The sequence below is a fragment of the Apteryx mantelli genome, chromosome 6 (assembly GCF_036417845.1).
Source record: "Apteryx mantelli isolate bAptMan1 chromosome 6, bAptMan1.hap1, whole genome shotgun sequence".
Taxonomy (NCBI): domain Eukaryota; kingdom Metazoa; phylum Chordata; class Aves; order Apterygiformes; family Apterygidae; genus Apteryx; species Apteryx mantelli.
In genome coordinates this window covers 27786606-27807065 of record NC_089983.1, presented here as the reverse complement: position 1 = coordinate 27807065, position 20460 = coordinate 27786606, and the positions used below count along the sequence as shown (strand labels likewise).

Below are 20460 nucleotides of genomic sequence, written 5' to 3'. Positions count from 1 at the left end.
TGCCAGTTTTCTGAGACGTGTTAGCACATGATGTGCAGCTCTTGAGAAATCCACAGTCTGCAGTTTAAAAACTTCTGCTTTAGCAGGTCCAAATATATTCTAAATAATATCTCTGAAATTGATGATACTGTCATGATATTTAGGGTTCATATTTTAAATTTACCAAAGCAATTTAATCAATCAGATTGTTTGACTAAATAATCAATCTAACTCTTCTTTGAAGGAATAGTCATCTTATTGCACAGAAATGAGTCATTCCATTGTTGATGTTGTATTTGTGAGGAATTTCTTTCATATCTTTGTTTCTGAGCAATTTTTAAAATTTCCCATACCTCTAACATGAGATGTGATTTTACTTTGGAAGAGGGGGAAGGACAGTATAGTCACTTGAGATCCTTTCTGATCATATTCTCTTCCCTTAGCTAAACAAATAAACTGCCCCAGCAACCCAAGTCCTAACTATGACATAATGCTATTGGGCTGAGCTTGCATCATGGTGAGCCACTGGATGCACAAGGCCTCTGTAGGTGTCCCAGTGTTTCTGACTCAAAACTAATACCTCAGACTAATACCTACACAAAAGGGAAAATGGGGCCTGTCCATAAAAATGAAGAATTCCTGGCTTATTTATATATTCCTCTTTGCAAGGGATTTCCACTTCTGCCTTCCAGAAGCTCAGGCTGATCTGGTGCAGCACACACAAAAGGCATGCACTGTGCAATCGTTCTGCCGTGAGTAGTCAAAGGTAGCCTTGAAATCATCTTTACATTCAAAGCTCTGACATGGACCTTGTAAGGAGTTACCTTATCCTCAGGTTCAGATGTCTGTCTCTTGGGATTTAGACTGCTTGAATTTGTTTTCAATGGATTTCTTTCCTAGTCATTTGAATGTGTGTAACCTCACATAAAACAAAAAAAAACATTTCCAGTCCAATCAAAGTCTGTCTAGCCAAACTTCCTCTCTGTGACAACAACCAAGAGGAAAAGCCTGGAGTATAGTACAGAAGTAGGACAAGCAAGCAGAGATATTTGCCCAGAACACTCTCCAGCCTAGCATAGTTTGTGGCTCAGGGATTTCCTGATCCAGAAGTGATCTCTTTGTATTTATTTGCTGTCAGTGGGTTTTTCCTCTGTGCATTTCTCCAGTCACTCATATTGATTATACAGCATTGTTCAAACAGCAAAGAAGACATCACTTACCTCACTTGATAATGTAAGAAAGATAGCTATTTCTTATTATCCAGCAATTACCTTTTCAACAGTGGCTGCCCAGTTTGAGAACGGGACCACATCTGGTTGGAGGGCTGTGGGGTCAGGCAGGTCTCCTAGAACCTGAAAATAGGCTGTGAGATGGAGTAATTCCAGCATACCTGAAATGGCCTGTTTTTCATCAATAACCATCTCCTCTGAAAAGGTCTCAAGAATTAACAAAAAAGCAGCATCCACAACAGCCTTGGGCCAAATGTAAGAATGGGAAGAAAAATAATCATCAGTTAAGTTTTCTTAATTGTTCAAAAATGCAATGTCCAAATGTCCAAAATTTTCTGCTGTCCAGGGTAGTTTGACATGAAATTATTCTTAAAGTTGTAACTTTGTAAACTTCTTTGGCTTTGACCAGTTAGTTGACTAGTTACCACACCTCTGAAATACCCTATAAATGTTATTACATGTGGGGCACGTGAGGGGGTGGTGTATATTCAATATGTGTAGGAAGACATGTTCAGAACTGTACTTGTAGGAGCATGCTGTTTGCTGACAGGTTTGAATCTTACCAGTGTTAGTCACTGACAGTTTAGTTTTTTGGTATGCTTTGTTTAATCTCTGCTTTTTCCCTCTATAGTTAAATCATTGACAATAGAAACTGAAAAAACTGACAAATACTGAAAGATCAGAATTGTGTTGGAAGGGAAAAAAATAACAAAAACCAGGATTCTAACTATTTATGGATCTTGTTTCCCAACAAAGTGTATCTAAAAGCCATTGTCTCAGGGTTCAGAGACAACTAAATGATTGATTTCACATAAAATATTTGTTGTTCTAATTACAGTATCATCTGGGTCTTTGGCAACAAACAGATGCAAAAACAGCCTTTACATACCATCTTGAAAAACTTATGATTTACTTAGTGTGCTTTATAATCTAAAGCATATGGCTTTGCATAGAACTGCAGTATCCAAAGTGAAGCCATAAGTAACGAATCACTGAGTGGAAGAAAATGCATTGCTTCTGTTATGAGTTCTTTCAGTGTGTGTATTCAAATGGTTCTGTTTAGGGTTATAAACAAAAGGCCGTGCTCACAGCTTTAGCAGTGTGTTACAGATTCTGGGATGCACGTGACATCAAAGAGGCTACACTAATTTCCCTAGCAGTCTATGGCTCTTGGCACTAAGAACACACTCCATCTGAATAAACAGAACTCTAGTTCACCACAATTGTGTGGAGGATCTGAGGTGATCACAAAGCTTGATTTTGTTTCATTTTAAATCTTTCCATTATAGGACTTTTTACCCCCCAAAATGCTATGCATTTTCAGTGAAACCAGTAACAACATTTGGAGCTACAGACTTAGACTGCAAAGCACTTGACACTGAAAACAATGAAATCTAACTTATTTTTCTTACCTACTGAATCCCAGTAAAAGCTTTGAGTGTGTGGGAATTGCAGGATTTGTTTAAGATTAATCACTCTTTCTAAGCATTATTTTTTTTCCAAAATTAATTAGGTTCTTTTCCTTTAGAAACATTTTTGTGGAGCTCCAATAAGACATTTTGTGAAAGTAAGCAAGGGCTGAGGCCTTCTAACTCCTCAAAGAACATCTCATTTATTGTTCTTTCCATGCTTGCATGTCACTAGCATCATGAGGAGCACTAGGCCCTGTGTCTTCCTGGACACTCTTCTGCAGAGAAAGGGAGTGAAGGAATTTAGTGGCCAGAATGGTTCCCAGTCATATTTCATATCAACAGAGTGGATGACCTTAATGAAGGTTTGCAGAGCTCTGAAGTTACTGCTATGTAAGCATGAAGTATCCTGGAGAGAATTATGATTGTTAATGCTATTAAATATGTCAGTTTGCCTCCAGGCTTCTGATGTCACTAGATTAATCAAATCCTTGATGCCAGAACTTAGTTAGGTTCTACTTCTGCACCGTTAGTGGTGATTTATTCCCTTTTCTTCCATTTTTAGTTTCTCAGTATCTTACTTGATTATTTCATTTTTCTTCTCTTTTTTTCTTTTCCATTTCCTCTTCCTGTAGTTTGCTCTTTCCCCTCCCGTTAACCTCAAAAGGAAAAAGAAAAGGATACTAGAGACATGCCTGATTGCTTAAGTCACCAATTAGCCTTGCTTTTTGCTCTTTGCTGCCCCACATTGTTGTCTTTTGGTGTGGTTTTGCCCATATTGAGATTAAAATCTTTTGGAGCTAGTGTCTTTATTTTCCCCCAGCCTGCTGCATGCCTGCAGAACTACCATAATATAGCTAATATTTACAGTGTACAGTATAGATCTAGTAACTTTCATTACTCCCAAATGAAGCTACCAGATTACTCTATGGTACTTGCTCTGTGAAGTTTATTACAGCTGTTACCCTATCCTTGTTTCTGATGCATTTATAGCTGGTAACATTTAACAGGCAGTGATATGGGCCTGGTATCTCTTAATGTGTGCTTGTACTACAGTTATAGTGACCACAGCTTAGTACAGAGATGTGCAAGATAGTTCTGCGTTCACTGGCTTGGCTATCGCAGTCCAGCAGGCGCAGCAGGAGTGCAGCAGGGTCTAACTGCCTGACTGCTCACTCTGCTTCTCAGGCAAGCTTTTCATTTTACTCCCATTTTGCATTTACGGTGTGATGTAAATGTGTGCAAACAGTGGAGAATCATGGGAACGAGAGAGGAAGGAAAACATGTTTGTATGAACACTCATGGTCTGACAGCAGTATCTGCCCTTTGTAAATCTCTCTTTTTAAAATAAAGTTGCAGTAATTAAAATCATAAAGCCTGATTCATTAACAGCTTTTTTTACCACATCATAAATGAAGTTCGGTCACTCCCATTTAACACTGATATGAGTGGGATCAGAATCACTAGCTCCTTGAGTCGTCTGTTTAAATAGACTTGTATTGCACAGAAGAAAATATAACTGTTCCTTGAAGTCAACATGCTGCACATAATTATCCATTTAGCATCCAGTCCAGGAGGAGGATGTATATTATCATTGTCTGTGGGGTCATTTCTGCATTTGCCCAAGACTTCAAGAGGAAAAGTGAAGTTAACTTGCTGCCTTGAAAAATGATTCAAAACTGGAAAAGCTTGAAAACATCAGAATACATATAAATTATCAAAGGAGAACAAAGACAAGTTTTTCCACAAAAGTCTTCTCCCCAGGCTATAACAATGCTTTACATAGGCATGATCAATATATCCAGGCTTGAGAACCAAAGTCTTTTGGAATAAATTAGACTGGCAGGAAAAGAAACAAACAAAGAACAAATTAACATGATTTTAAACATTGCTTAAATTTTCATGAATGTAGACCTTGAGATGTTATGATGAGATCCCATGAGTCTGTGGTAATATTTGCTTATAATTAAGGGCTGCACTTTCATGTTTCATCTGATATTATAGATTGGAAATCAGCCACATACTTACTATTTTTCTTGGTTGTACCAATAAATCTACTTTAATTGCTTACTCCGTTAATAATAAATATGATCCCCTAAATGTCCCCATTACCTTTCCTTTGCCAGGCTGCCCCTTCTCCTCATACTATAGATCTCCCAAAGTCTGGGTAATTAGACAAGGAGTATCCTTTCTTGTGATACCATGTTTACGCTCACCTGTAACAGGAAAGAGACAAGATTAATCCCTTCCCAACCTGCTTTGTGTAAGTGGCTTCAGAAAGAAAATGAGAGTACCCAGCTCCACCCTTTGATATGTGTTGTAGCAGAAGGGAGTCCCTCCAAGAAGGGAGTCAATAACGCGGCCTATCTCGTGGTGCTGCCATGCTGGCAAAGGTGCCCTCTGTGCGTTCCTGCTGAGAGTAAGATGTCATCCAGCGCCTAGTGCCACCTCTGCGCTGCACCAGGCTTAAATCAAACCAACTCAATCAATGTCAGCTACAAGTTACAAATGCAGTTGTAGCTGCCTCATCACCATTTTCTCTACAAAAGTCCCTGTGTAGAAAGAATTTGCAAAGTTTGGCAAAGTTATCAGCATCAAGGGGTTTCTGAAGCAAGGGCTTAATCATGAACAGTTTATGAATATCTCAGCTTCATTTCAGAGAGCAAAATCTGATGATTCTCTGTCCCTCTCAAGAGTGTTCCCAATGCCTGTCCACCAGTTGTTAATAGCATGATGAGCAGGGCAAACTGGACATCTAACATGAGATCGTCACTGAGTATCACAGTGAAGTCATCCCCTTCATGGGAAATCATTAGAAATACACATTCTTGCAGGTACTATTTTGAAAGTATTGATCTGGGCCCAACTCCTAGATGTAGGAGTCCTTGTGCAAGTGGTAAAGAGTTTTTAAAGTCTTTCATTAAACCTTATTGTTCAGAAGCTTGTGGAGTTCTGAAAGAGCCCTTTGCAGTTTATTGAAAGGATGGATTTTTAACCAGAAAAATCATCTAGATAAGATATGGCATATGAAATGGGCTAATCGTCTCCAAGCCAAGAGATGTCATAGAAAGTGTCAGCTTGATGGACGTGATGGCTAATCCAAGAAAAATATTTCTATCAGCCATAATAAAGCAAAGAAGAGATGCATGGATATTCAAAGGTGAAAGTGTATCCCAGAAATCAAAAGATCAATACAAAAGTCTTCTGCATATTGAGATTCTTGGTAAAAATCACACTAGAGAAATGAATTAATATTAAGCCACAATTGACCTACTCATATTTTGAATAAAAAGTCTTTGACTTTTGCTTGAGTCAAAACAGACCTTTCCTAAGAGCTTCAAATCTTGATTTGAGTTCCAATCATATTGCTAAATAATTTTTTCTTCTGACTGATTACTTTCATTATGTGCCATATTTCTGGTCTGAATTTTTCTTCCACTTCTAGCCATTAGACACTTCAGACCTTTGTTTTCTAAGGTGAAGAGCCACCCACCATCAGAAAACTTCCTTCTCTACAGCGACTTAGAATTGCTTTACGTTATCTCTTACCTTTCTTTTGAATAAATTAAATAGATCAGTGTTCCTTAATTTCTCACTGTATGGCAGGTTTTCCAGTTCTTGAATCATTTTTGTTATCAAAACATTCTGAGAGTGTTTCCAGCACCCTCTTTAAAATAACTTTGCACTGAACAATCACACCATTTTCCTATTTCTGTTGAGTATTTTTCTGCTTTGCACCCAATCTACTTCATATTCAGCAGAACATCCATGATGATTTCCAAGTCTCTCTTTGAGACACTATTTTCCAATTATGTAACTTCCTGTTCTGAAAAATGTAACTCAGAAGTTTGACTTTGCATTTAGCTGAAAACATGCGTATTTTCAATCCAGCTGAGCACTGCAAGGTACTGGTCTACTGGCTTGGGCTCTTATGTACCAGAGGAATAAAAAAGATGACCAGTAGACATAATGGAGGAGTAACTGAAAACCCCATCAGTGTTTGTTTACTTATAAATACTTTATAGTCCATCAGATCTACCCGTTTGCCAGTCTTTAACCCCCTTCATTGTGAGCAGCATCAATGTTGGGTTAGCTTCAGGGAAGCTTCCGTGTCAGCCAGCTCACCCATGTGTGTCAGCACTGCCGTCATCCACTTTGCCTCTCTGGGTTCAAGTGTGGGAAGGAGGAGGATGCTACAACCTCAGTTTACCCTACACTTGCCAGATCAGCTGGTCTCGTGCACTTGGCAGAAAGAATCATGCCTACTCTATGTTATTTCTGCACTGTAGCAAGGAATTTACCAATAAGAAATTGTAACCTAAGGATTTTCTGCTCTTGGTGTTACACGGGAAAAGCTCTTTTCCAGACAAAAGGAAGGCAAATATCTGGCGTCAAATATGGTTGCTGAAGGACAGCCTGAAGGAAGTGCACGTGCTTACTCTCCCATCTGGTCTCCAAGTTTGTAGCAAAAGCAGGAGTTTGGATGTACCAGATCACTTGGCACAATTTGGGTGCAATATCAACAATACTCTATTCATGATATTGGTGCTGCTGCTATTGTTACTAAAATGACAAGTGATTTTTTTTCCCCATTGGTGGCCTTAAGTTTGTCATCAAAGCAAAATATTTTAGAACACCATTTAAAACTCCTATTCAACTGCTGAGTGTTGAGCACATGTTAATGCAGTTTTCTCCAGATATGGTAGTTTATGATAAACATTACCAGATTTTGTACTGTTCGTGTAGTATGCTACCAAGCACTAAGACAAATGGGCCCACTGAAAGGGTATTTCCTTTGGAGGACACAAGCTGCAGACCACACATGGAATATGCAGAAGTAATTAAGTGTCAGGATAAAAAGCTAGAGCAAAATGTTAGTGTCTCAGAATTCTAAGAATAAAAGACATTTTAAAATCAAAGAATATCCGTATAGATGTTTTGCAAAATAACATGAAGGCCACAACAGCATTTTGGGGGAAAGGAAAAAAGAATACCCCATCATATTATAATACTTTAAATATTTGTGTGCTGTGAATTTATTTTTGGCAAGCTGCAGAGAGGTGTGAGGAAGCATGCAGAACTCTGAAGGCCTGATTCTTTATTCATAGAATAAAATATAGAAAAAAAATGAGAAAAAATAGAATAAAATTCTTTATTCACTCTTGCTAGAATAAAAAAGAAAATTATTTGAGGGAGTTACTCCACAGTTTCATTGATGTAAAAAGGAACTCACTGGACCTTGAGATTGAAATCATTGCTGGCAAAAATGGCAGACCCTGCTGTCCTGAGACAGAGAACTCTAGGACATATTTGAATAATTTTCAGAGCAAGCATATAGAAAGTAGAAGGTAGTTATGGCAAGTCTTTGGCAAAACTTACAGAGACTTCAGAGGGAACAAAATTTCACCCATATCCTATCGAAATATTACGGACAAAAGTTTCCAAAGACACAGATATTACTTGAGCACCCAATTTCCCCAGACTCTCAAGAAATATTTTCTGAAACAGCTTCTGCCTTGCCTGGTTGTACACTGTACAGGTAAGTAGCAAAGGTTCAGGCTCAGCTGTCACAATCTGTTAAGCAAAAAAAAAGGTTTACTGAACTTGAGAAGTATAAAGAACTGAAACTTGGGAGATCATAAATAGCAAACAATGTGAGCATATGATTTAAAAGTTACTTTGTTTTACTGGAAAAATGTCTCCTTTCTCTATAAAATTATTTTTGAATTTTAGACCCAGTTCCCTGGTGGCCATTTAACCCATCGTCCCTCCCAGGTGCTGTGAGGGAACATGACGGTCGGTGCGAGACAAGCACTCTCCTCCCACACAGGCACTGCCATCCCAAGCTGAGAGGAAACTAGGATCTTTCGAGTTTTGCTGCAGAGGGGGAGAAAAAAACAGTGAGAGAGAGAAAATCTCCCAGGCAGGCAGTCACTTGGCTGAAAAGGCCTAAGTGAAACCACCTCCTCTGCCTCACTCAGTAACTGCAGAAAAGTACAGTAGTTGCAGCCAGTGAACCTGAGTGTATAATAGACCTCCATTGTAATATTACCTCCTCCTTAAGGCCAGATCTTAAAAATGGATTTGTGAGATTAGAGCACTGCTTCCACACAAGCCATGCTGACTTCAGTTTTGAAGTGCTTAAAGGAACTCATGTGCTACCTGAGCTTTGTGCTGCTGCTTTATATCAGAGCAAGCTTCCTGTGCAATATGGGATGCAAATGTAATCAGATGTGTATTTTTTATTCAGTGCTACCAAAAACTCTTTTTGTCATACTGTCATTAAAATAATTTTTATTTTTAACATGAAGATATCACAAAAGTCAAAGACACTGGGGGAATTATTACCCCCACACTGTCATTTAATAATACAGATTTACCCTGAAATTGTCATTTCATTCTGGTAATCTAGAGGATGTACCACAGAAAATACCTAGTAAAATAGAGTACAGCACAGTGTAATGTCTTTTTTCCTTAGTATGAAAAATAGGCAAATGAAAGTAGAAAGGCTGTTAGTTCTTTTCAGAATCCACCCCTTCTAAAATATTTCCTTCATCTTTAAACTCTGCTTTCCAGATGACTTTAAGCTAGTGTTAGTCTACAGCACATCACAAATTCTATTCAGAAGGCATAATTCCAAACTGGTCCAATTACTCTGATTAAACAGAGACCCATGTCAAGAAAGTAGCCTTTTTATATAATAAAAATGATGATAATAGACTAAGTCTCATCAGTCAAAGGGCTTTATTACTGTCTATTCTAGAAAAACGGTTTTGCTGCTCATGGATGATACATCCCTAGCTAGTCACAATATACCTCATTTCTTGCTTAGATAACAGAAGATACTAAGATAAAGAGTGAAAGGAATAAGGAACTACGTGATATAGATATATGGAAGAATAAAAAATATTATAAAAGTAAAAATGAAGTTCTCTTTAAAAACTCTGGTTGGAACCGAATATCAAGAGAGAAAACAAAGATCCCCGAGTTTGTGTGTGCTTACTTTGGATAGGACAGATTTGCTAATAAATCCAGGACCAAACAGGACAGAAGAAAGGACTGTTTACAGACTAAAATACACTAAGACATTCACTGCACCTGGCACAGCTTAAAACTAAATTGTGTTTTCTTTCTGTAGGTTCAGAAAACTGTCTTGAACAGAAGCTGAGAACACCTCGTCGACGAAGTCAGCAGCCCAAAATGCTGAATAGCCCTGAGGACAACATGTACTATAACCAGTTAAATGTGAGTTCAAAGTGGCAATAAAGCTGTTTTACTGGCTTTGTTTCCAGTTAATAATTCTGTTATTAATACCTGTTTCAGCCCCTCCAGCCCCACCCCCACGTTCTTCTGCTCTCGTCTTGAACATGTGCTTATGCTCTTTATCTGTTGCTTTCATGTCAGGATGTCTGCCTTCACGGTGAATAATTGATGTGGTTTATCAAAGACGAGCAAGATGCATGCTTCATCAGGCTCACTTGAGCCCTTTGATCAAAAAAATTATGCTGTGACTTCTGATATTATCAGCATCTGCTTGCATTCAACACAAAATCACTTTGAATTAAAAATTAACGACTTGCTGCTTTGCTTTGACTGTGTGTTCTTGGCCCTCTCCACAGGGAACTCTAGAATATCAAGGGAGCAAGAGGAAGCCAAGAAAACTTGGGTAAATATCTATCATCTTCTTAGTTCTAAGCAACTGTAAACAGAAGTCCTTTGTGATATTACAGAATATGCAAAACTTTCTAGAGTTTCTAAAAATAAACAATTAACATATCTCTATGCATTGACATTGGACATTTTCTACAGAAGCAAATATAAAACTTGTGTGTACTGCTGTCTGCAGACACTAGAACTGATTCTAACAAAATATGCTCTCCAGCTCTCTCAAAATACTATTACAAAAACAAAATCAGCCTTCTTTATGTTTTTGCATGTATTTAGCCCTAGTGATAGGTGCCAGATGAAGGGTTTTGAAACTGAGGTCCTCTCACCTAGAACGTGGAAAGAAGCCCTGCAAGCTCTCCAGCACCGCGCTGACGGTGTGCTTCAGTCCTCCTCGGGGAGCACGTTCTAGGAGCTGACAGAGGGGCTGCTCTGCCCCTGCAGGAGTTGCTGCTTCTCCATTTGGCTGAGGATGGCAGTCAGTTCCCATTTTCACATAAGCAGTTATCGCTTGGAAGCAGGTAGAAATCACTGAATGCAGTTCACAAAAGCTGAACTGACTACTATACAGTCACCAAAATATCTCACTGATTGATGGCCTGGGCGAGAGAGAACTGATGGATGCTGGGTCTCACAAAAGCATCTATTCCAATTATATACAAGAATTTTCTATATTACATTCTCTGTTTTTCATTCAACTTCTGAAGATTGAAGTAGTGAATAACAGGTCTTTGGGTCAAGACTCAAGCCCAAAATGACTGTACAAAATTTGATTTATTTGATTCCCCTCCCCTAATAAACAAAAGTTTGTATTTCATTTAGGAAACAAAAACACTAGCATGGGACCGCAGTGCTCACCATGCATCGCAGAAAAATGAAGGCCCCTTGATGTCTATAAGGCTTTACCGAAAAACTGACAGTGTGATCTTTGGCTCATATTCACAGCAACCCATCTATCAAAATCATACCCTAGTTATGGAACATGCATACATTGAGCTACATTGCTCAGATGAAATACCCATTTGATGCAAATATCTGGTCTATCATTCTGTCACCCTAAAAAAGAAAGACTTTATTGCCTTTCACAGATCCTCAGAACCATTCAGAGTATAACAATAAGAAAATAGAAGTAAAGAACATGTATAAAGCTACATCTTTCTAATCAAATCATCACATCTTTTTTTCCTTTCTTATATTAGCACTTTTCATTCACAGAGAAGTTTCTATTTTTTAAGATACTGACAAAATTCATTTTTTAAATTAATAAATGTTTGTTTTCTTTCAAGCCAAATCAAAGTGCTTGACGGAGAGGATGAGTACTACAAATCATTGTTAGCTGTTGAATCTATACCTGAAGATGACAACTCCCTCAATTCCCCATCTCCTTCTCCTTCAAGGGGAGTGTCTTTTGCTCAGAGCTGAACTTCACTTATTCTATCGTCTAATGCTGGTAAGAGTATTTTCATGCTGGTAAGCTCTTCCAATTAACTTTGTGCGTGTGTGTGTTTACATAATGTATTAAAACAGTATTTCCAGATATTAACTTCCTTTCACTAATTTAGGCCTGTTTTTTGCAGATGTAATTTGTCCCATTTAGCTGAATTTCTGTAAGCAATTCCAGTAAAGAGAAGCAGCGCTATCTATATGTGTTGATACTGGTCACAGACATCACTTCAGCAGCAAGGTTAGCTCATGCAGTCCCGGCTCCTTGTCCCCACTCCTCCCAGCTGCTGTTCCCACCCTGTGCCATCCCTTCTGTTGTGCTGGCACAACTGTTGGTAGAGCTGTGTGGAAAATAAGATCAAGGAACTGATCTGGATTAAAAGAACTCTGCACTGAAAAGCATCATATGGGGTCACAGTGAAAATGTTTTGTATTTCATTAGACTGGTTTTAAACATTCTCTGTTATAACTTCCTGTGCTTTGTATGGCTTTTAACACTACAAAAATGTAGAGAGTAAAATAATCTCAAATGATGAAAGTGTGACTCAGAATTTACCTCATAAATATTTTTCTTATAAAGTATTAGTTTACCCTGTTTAACTCAAAAAAATGATTTCAAATATAAGAAGCAAAACAGTTTTAGAGATGACATTAGATGTTTTTACAAACTGCTTCATAGAGCCCTTGTGACTGAACCATCATTATGACTGGATATTCTTGTTGTCCATGCAAGTATTTCATTTCTTTCTTAACCTGTATCTCTGCGCTTCAGTGATTCCTACATTTCCACAGCTCTCTTGTATGTAACAGGAAAAAATGTCACCTGCAAATTTTTCTATTCACTTTTGATATTTTCCAAATCCTTAATGAAACAATATGTAACTTTCTGTCAAATTCTGAGCTGTTTTGCTGGTAACTTTTTCCATGACAAAAACTGGCTATTTCTTCATACTTTTTGCTTTCTCTTCCTGAGCCACAATTTTTATATGTGACAGTTCTTTGTTTCTTTTCCATACAGAGTCTTGTCAAAAAGTTTTGGAAATCAAATTTTCATATATGCACCACCTTATCAGTTATCTCAAAATGTTTTTTTTTGAGGAACCATACTGATTAAATTTGACCATGTATAATATAGACCTAAGTACTATGCTTGTTTTTGTCTCTCCTCAAGTGGGTTTACCCAGATCTATGCTAACAAATCTTCTTCCTTGTGGACATGCAGTTCACATTTGTTCCTTGAGCTACAGCATTTCTTGCTGTCAGAGTTCACTGGCAGTGTCTTTTTGATCACAAGACAAGGAAATGGCATGGGAGATGAGAGGCAAGAGTAGTCCGAGCATTCCTAAGTCAGAATAGGGTTTTGGAAGTAGAAGAGGGAAGGAAATGGATAGTCAAGCAAAAGCTTTATCTCTCCTAATAAATACAGTAATGAAGGCAGGCAGATGAAGACAAGAGGTGGATTCAGCTGTTGCAAAAAGAACAATCCTTCACTCATTTTCCACCTAATATATGACGAGATCAAAACTAAACACTAAAATCCTGCAAGAGACAAAAGTTTTTCAGTCATTCTCCACCACTACACATGTGAACATGTGCTTTAGAGCCTTGTGAACATGTGCTTTAGAGCCTTTGCAATTTAAGGGCTCCTTAAACAAGGGAGACTTGGTGAATAGCTGCAGATGAGTTAATGATATTAGAAAACACAGTACAAATATGAGTGGTAACTGATACAGATGCATGCATGCAGATCAGTTTCTTTACATTTCATCAAAATGTAACAAGAATGAGTATTCATTATGCTTCATCCATGAAAAATAACATGCAACTTTTCTTTCTTTCTCATAATCCATAAAGTCTGCTAGTCATTTGATATACAATATATCTGACTGGAAAATAACATTATCTTGAAAGGGGTCAGATGACCTTGTGTATTCTTATACGGACATAAATCACAGGGAACTCTAACAATGTGGATGCTTTGTGGTTCCATTCCTCCTTTTTGAAAACTATTTGGGAAAATAAAGTTTTATTGTTAGTGCAGTGCACATCATTATTATGTGTAGTTAGAGTTTATCAGTTTAGTCTGTTAGATGGTAGTGAGGCTTCCAGTCAGGTATTATGTCACCTGTCCAAAAGCCAAAAGAATCAAAATGCAATTTGAGTACCTTACACTGAGTAATACATTACTCTGAGTAGTTTTATTAATTTGATGTAGAAGTAATGTGAAGTGAAAAAACATATAATTCAGTGACGCACTTAAGCCAAAGCCTAAGTCCCACTGAAATCAATGGAATTTCAGCACGTGATTAAGTGCTCTGCTGAATGGGGGCCCAAGTTAACCAGAGCAGCTTCAGAATATTGAATAGTAAAGCACAAGGAAAATGCAAACACTCCTTAGGTATCTTTTTTTCTTCTTCCCAATTGTTAAGTTTGCATTAATCTCAGTCATCCAAATTGGACTTTAAAGAGATTTTGTGTCATATTTTGAGCACCCTTTAATTGTATGGAAAGGGTAAAATACAATGTTCTCCTTGTTACATGCAGCACCACTGTCTACAGCTGGTAAAATTTTTCAAATGAGTTTAATGTCACTAATTTTTCTATACCACAGTTACTAGCTAACAACTGCTATTGAGTTGTGTGTTCTCATTCCTGCTACTTTTTGGCCAAGAACTGTGCACAAAGCCAGTCTGTGCATTGTATTATTTCATAACTTATCCCTTCTTCCTCATTTGTCTTTTGACCCCGTTCAGTTGACCCTCACCAGATAACCCCTATGAGGTGGCCTTTTCTCATCCTCATTTTAGAGCACATATATGCCTTTATTTCAGAGCAGTCTTATTATTAAATGCCTTATCATCAGCTTGCTGCAGATCAGTGCAGCCACACTAAAATTGGCTGAAGAGATGAACTTTTGTTGCCACATTGGTAGATACATTTGTTTGGGTTGATTCATTTGTACATGAATAGGGAGATCGCTCAAATGTTTTGAAATTTGAAGTGCTTCTTTCAAAATTTTGATGTGCGTTACTACTGTGGTGCTCAAGAAATGCTTTCTCTAAGTGGCCTAACCAGAGTCAAATCCAGTGGGAAGGGGGGTCACAACATACTTAAAGTGTGGAGATGTGGTATCCTGTGTTTTTAGAAGCCATCGTTCCCTGCTGGCTGCACGTCTGAGTTCTTCCCTTGCTTAGCGCTGCAAGGAACGATGTCACTGTCATCTTGGCTGAACCTGCTCTTACTGAGCAACTGTACTGCAGGCATCATGAGTGTTCAGCCATCAGTGCTGGATGATCTGTTATGGCAGTAATTGTATTTAGCTCAGCTGAGGACAGTATTTGTGCTGTAAAAGTAGGGTTGTTCAATGAAGGTAATATTTTGTGAGGCAGCCTGCTCAACAGCCTCTGCAAGAACTCAGTGAGACCAAAGAGCTGCTGCTTAGCACAGAGGAAAGGTTCCTTGCTCCAGCGGTAAGAACTGGCTCCATTTGGGAATGCAGTAGGAGCTGGGAGCTTCGCTGCCGACCACGCATGGGTGCACCACACGGAGCACGCGTAGGAGGTAGGGAGCCTTAGACTAAGGAGCAAAGGATGAGCAGCAATTTTTGTTGGCATGGGGTGATAAAAAGCCTCGCTCTGGCCCTGAGTAAAGCATTGTGCTGCTGATGGCTAGATGGCGGAATGGATAACAGTTAAAGATGCAAAAATAAAACTGATTTTAAAAAGATAGATCCAAGGATAGGTGAGTAGCATGTCATAAGAAACAGGGAGAAGGAGTACAGGAGACATGTCAGTTTGATCATCACGGTCAGTAGGAACATATAAACGTGAATTGCTTAGATTTTCTCATTTGGTTTTGATACTATTGAAACATTGTTCTGATTTATTTCTTTCCACTTATATTATCCTGAAATATTAATGTTTTTAATGTACTTAATAGTTCATAACATATCCTATTCTTAATATTTTATAAAAGTGAAGCATGTAAGTCATGTTTTGAACTAACTACATAGAAGAAAATTTGTTAGATAGTGTGTAATAAATTAAACACTTTTCAGCAAATGGGAGAGAAAAGGATGAAGCTTAACAAGGTGTTCCAGTAGATTTCTCTTATAGACTTTAATGGTACTAGGAACAGGTTCCTGCTACTGAGAACAATTTCTGCATTTCAGTTATGGTAGCATAAAAACTCCTCTCTGTGCCAACATGAATCAGGCAGGGAGCTTTTGGAGATTAGCCCTTTTCATTTGGTAATTTTAAACTTGTTTCTCACTTAAACATTTACATCACTCTCATAACATAAAAGGACCTCAGAATGTGAGTAAATTGCAGCTATCTTAAATTTTCCCCCACTGCGACATCCCTCACCCATATACTTTCAGAGTGGTGGAAAGGCTTTTGGGCGCTGAAGGTCTGTTAAGTGACCCCTATCATGCCATCCGAGGAGTTGTTGCTACTTTGGAGCTTAAACAATTTGACTATAAATTATAGGAAACTATAGAGTTTGCTAAGTCCAATCAAATCAAAGATTGGTTTTCTTTTTGATGAAAAAGATCAGAACCAAATTTTTCAGAGGCAGATACAAAAAGTAACCCACACTGGATACATCCGTGATCATCTTCCTAGAAGGAAAATTTCATCCTAATACTAGGCAACTACTGGTTATCTTGGGTCATTTAACATAGTTGCTAATATAAGCGTAATGCTTATATAATGATATACTTGCTTATATGATATTTGAATATATTTTGTTTAACTGTGAATGTTTATGCTTCCAAGCAAATGTCTCATTGTGTTTTAATTCCGCTAAGTTCGTAACTTTTCTGATATGTTGTGGTAGTAAGGTCTACACACCAGCACACACATTCTTTTTCTCATCCCTAAATTTTTTTCTCTAAATGGAAAGAAAAGTCTGGGAGACGGCCAATCTCTGGCATTTTTAAGTATCGTCTGGTTAACTAAATACCTAATAGTACATATGGTTAAGAATAATGCCAAATGGCACAAAAGTATCATCCCGTAAGGAACAGTTAAGTAACTTTAGCAGTAACAGCTAAGTAACTAATATACGCAAGACATGGCATGTAATATACATAGCCATCCTACTTTTAACTCTGACAACAAAATATTAGGAATCGTGTCAGATTTTGTTGTTAGCACTGGAAACATGTTTTGTTAGTGTGCCTTGTCTTTAAGACTGTTCAACCTGGGAGGAGTTGTAGCAGATTATTCAGTTAAGAGAAAACGTCTCTGCTTAACAGCAAAGCAGGACTCCCAGACTGACAAACTTGTCACGGGAGGCTGGGAGCAAACCCAAGGCTGGGAGCCGTCCTCCAGGCCAGGGCTGAAGGTGGTGCAAGTCAGGGAGAGGCTCTGTGTCTCCTGGGTGCTGGCCACAGGAACCGGCCAGGGAGGAGGCCAACAGGTCATAGGAACGGCGCTCTGTGCCTTCAAACACTGGCTGCTGCCATGACTCATCTTCATGGATTTCTCGAGAATTATTGGAAAATATTTTATTACATGTGTCAGTCAGAACTATAAGTCTATACATAGTCTGTGTTATCAGGGGAAAGTTTATTGTAGCACTCATGCACTGCAATGTTGAAGGCTGTAGGAGCAGAGAGGTGGGAAAAAGATCTGGAGTTATGTTTCCAGAAAAAAGATTACATATTATTGATCAAACCAGTAATACATTAAATTCCTTTGTTCTTCTGGACAGGCCTATTTTTTTAATTAAGTTGCAGATAGAGATTATTTTTCCACAATTTAAATAGTATTTTATAAGATAGTTGGCAAATGGAGATGGAAAGTATATAGGCCAACATGTTTGCATTTTCCTGCAAAAGACCCAAGTCCCCATTTGTGACCCATCACCAGTAAAAACTAAGCTTGAAAGTCTCATCTTGGTCTTTCAGTGGAGCTGACATGGCCACAGCGAGGAGTGGATGCAGTCCCCTGGGCTGGAGCACAGTGCTGGGAGGGAGGGAGGGAGGAAAGGAGGACTCCCTGGCCTCTGTCCCAGAATTACTGTTTTCTTGATCCTAGCAAGCCTCCACGGTCTAAAATCAGAGTAGCAGGATGGGGGCCTGCTGCTGGTGGGCGTGGGGGAGGCCAGGACGGGGCAGCAGGGCACTGGGATGCTCTCAAGGCTCGGTGCCGGATGCGGCGGTGCTGTGTGTCTGGGATGAGGCAGTATGCAAGGGCTGCACTGCAGTCCCGCAGCCAGGGAAGAGGGATGCAGAAGTGGCGCTTTCACAGTATTGTATGACATACTTTATCACAGTCTTCTGTTGTTATGGCTGCTCCCTGTCGTAAGCAACAAATGTTCACAATTAATGCACCTGGAGAGATTATATAGAGCCTTCTGTGACAGCATCTCTCTTACTGAGATCGCAACTTCTTTGAAACAGAAACTTTTGGTTTTGTAGTTTCTACCACCCCAGAAATGAGCACTCCTCAGTGCTGCCACAGGACAAACAATAAAAAATTATCTATTAATTTGAGAAAATTGCTGATAATCTAAGATCCCTAATTCCCGTACAAATTTCTAAGACTGCTGAATGCTGTAGATGAAATGAGAGGCAGTTCAGTCTATCATCTCATACAGATGAAACTTGGGACAAGACAATATATTAACTACACTGTTATTAGTTTGCCTTTATGCCTCAAGATAAAAATAAGCTGTAAAAGAAAAAAGTATGAACGTAGCCACTGTTCTTTATATTGTTGATATATAGAATTAGTGTGATGGAAATGTGCATCCGAGTCCAAAGATATGTGCTATACTAAATGCAGACAGAGAATTAATTTATTTGATTAAATTGATCTGTCAGAAATGATGTTTTGAAAGAAAAACAAAATTAGAAATTTCATAAAACTCGTATCTTTTGATAACTTATATTACAGTTATCTCCAGCATTTTGAACTCAGTGCAGATTTACAGCTGAATTGCAATTGGAAATTGGTAGTGATCGATTATGTTACTCATTTAACATTCCAGCACGCTGCAACAATAATGCAACAGACTGTGATAAAATGGATGTGATCTAACAGGACATGACCAATGGGATGAGAGCAAAATGCTGGGTCTGCTGGTGGTGCTGTGCAGTAGCTCAGACTGGCATCTTCTGTGCCTTGATTGTTCATTTCATTTTACTGTCATCCTACTGAGCTGAACATTTTAAAAGACACAGCGTTTTTCCATCTGTAAGTCATGGAAAGACAGATGGATATGGAGAAACTCCACCTACAGCGCCTTGACTGAATGCCATTGCCCACTTAGTGGTAGCGAAATCCCTTCTGGAAAATTAAAGTGTTCTTAAATATATTATATTGTGAGCAGCTTTTTAATATAGGAACTTACTGATCTCTTACAATTGAAGTATTTGTAATTCTTTTTTAATGAGTGCAAGTGAAACAAACTGTTTCTTCTCAACAGAGCAGCTATATTATGAACACCACTTCTATTACACTGACGTTAATCCACAGTCCTGCTACAAGAAACTCATCCTTATTAAAGTAACATTAAGAGCTTCTTTTTATTGATCTGCTCCTTTCACTTAATGATAGGAACTTACTGATGTTTTAATAATAACCTTGCAAGCTTTATCTCATTTTACTTCACTGTGTGTTACAGAAGGATGCTACGGAAACTAACTCAGCATAAACATTTTGCAGATGTCTTTAAAGGTTAGGGAAAAAAGATTTAGTTGCACTGCATGTTAGCAAAGATGGCTGAAAAACTACAAGATAAAAGAGAGCCTTGAGTATGAACATCAAAGAATTGTTAATGACAAGAAATACCATTAGGGTTAGCATCCCTTTTGTTTCAGCCCCCTCACACCTGCAGTGTGTTGCAGATTCTGTCTTTGTTGGCACATCTGAATTACTTCCATTAGCATTTATAGAAAAGTGGCTGCAAAACAACAGAAATGTACCCCTGGTTTTCTCTGTTGCTTCAGAAAGTCAGATATTAGGTTCTCTGTGGGTTTCCTTCAAGGTACAGTATCTTATTGTAAAGGAGACTTTAGAGCCAGGATTCCGTTGATTGCAAATGAGCTTGCTGAAAGAAGAGGGTAGCTTTTGTTACCGCAGCAGAAGTAACATAAGCAACTATGAGAAGCGCACATAAGAAGCTCAGACATTAGCAATAGCAAAATCAGAGCGTGAAATTCAGATTAGCCCTCCACAGGCTGTGAGAGGGAGGGGGTATTGGAAGACTTGGCATGGCTAAAGGTGTAACCTGTTTCATTTGGCCCCTGAAAATTTTTAACAGATGGTGGGACCAGCTGTCTTTTTCAGCCATTTAATAAACTCTTCGGTGGTAACGGTTTGGGAAGTGGGGGGTTTTGAGTTTTAGGCCAGAAGAAAAAATAAAGAAATCTGTCCCAATTGTCTTTGCCAAATAGTGAAGTCTGGAAACATTACGAAAAGTTAAAGTGAAAAATCTAATTGATGATACTGTCTTGATTATCCATTTCAACAGAAGAGGAAAAAAGAACTGTCTGTGCCCAAGTGGACCAGTGCATGAAAAATGCCTATTATGTTGTTATCTTTATCTGTCATTTTAATTTCAGCTCTTGCAAAGGAGGCATATAATGAGAAATTTTAAATGAGTTGCAGAGTGAGAAATTGTCTTAGTTTTTGAGACACAATAATATGTCAAACAGGCAAAATGACCTCTTACATTAGAAACAAAACCAAGAATATGTCTGTGATAAGATAAAGTTCACATGG

At 38.5% G+C, this 20460-nt stretch overlaps 1 protein-coding gene across 1 annotated transcript in view; it reads left to right on the top strand.

Moving 5' to 3' along the window:
* Positions 1 to 12014, top strand: part of MYO3B (myosin IIIB) — a 199470-nt gene extending 187456 nt beyond the window's left edge. The window contains exons 33-36 of the mRNA XM_067298626.1: positions 9756 to 9862; positions 10237 to 10283; positions 11569 to 11732; positions 11860 to 12014. Of these exons, the coding sequence (XP_067154727.1) occupies positions 9756 to 9862; positions 10237 to 10283; positions 11569 to 11704 (290 nt within the window). The 3' untranslated portion in view covers positions 11705 to 11732; positions 11860 to 12014. The remainder of the gene's footprint in view (positions 1 to 9755; positions 9863 to 10236; positions 10284 to 11568; positions 11733 to 11859) is intronic.
* Positions 12015 to 20460: the final 8446 nt, after the last annotated feature.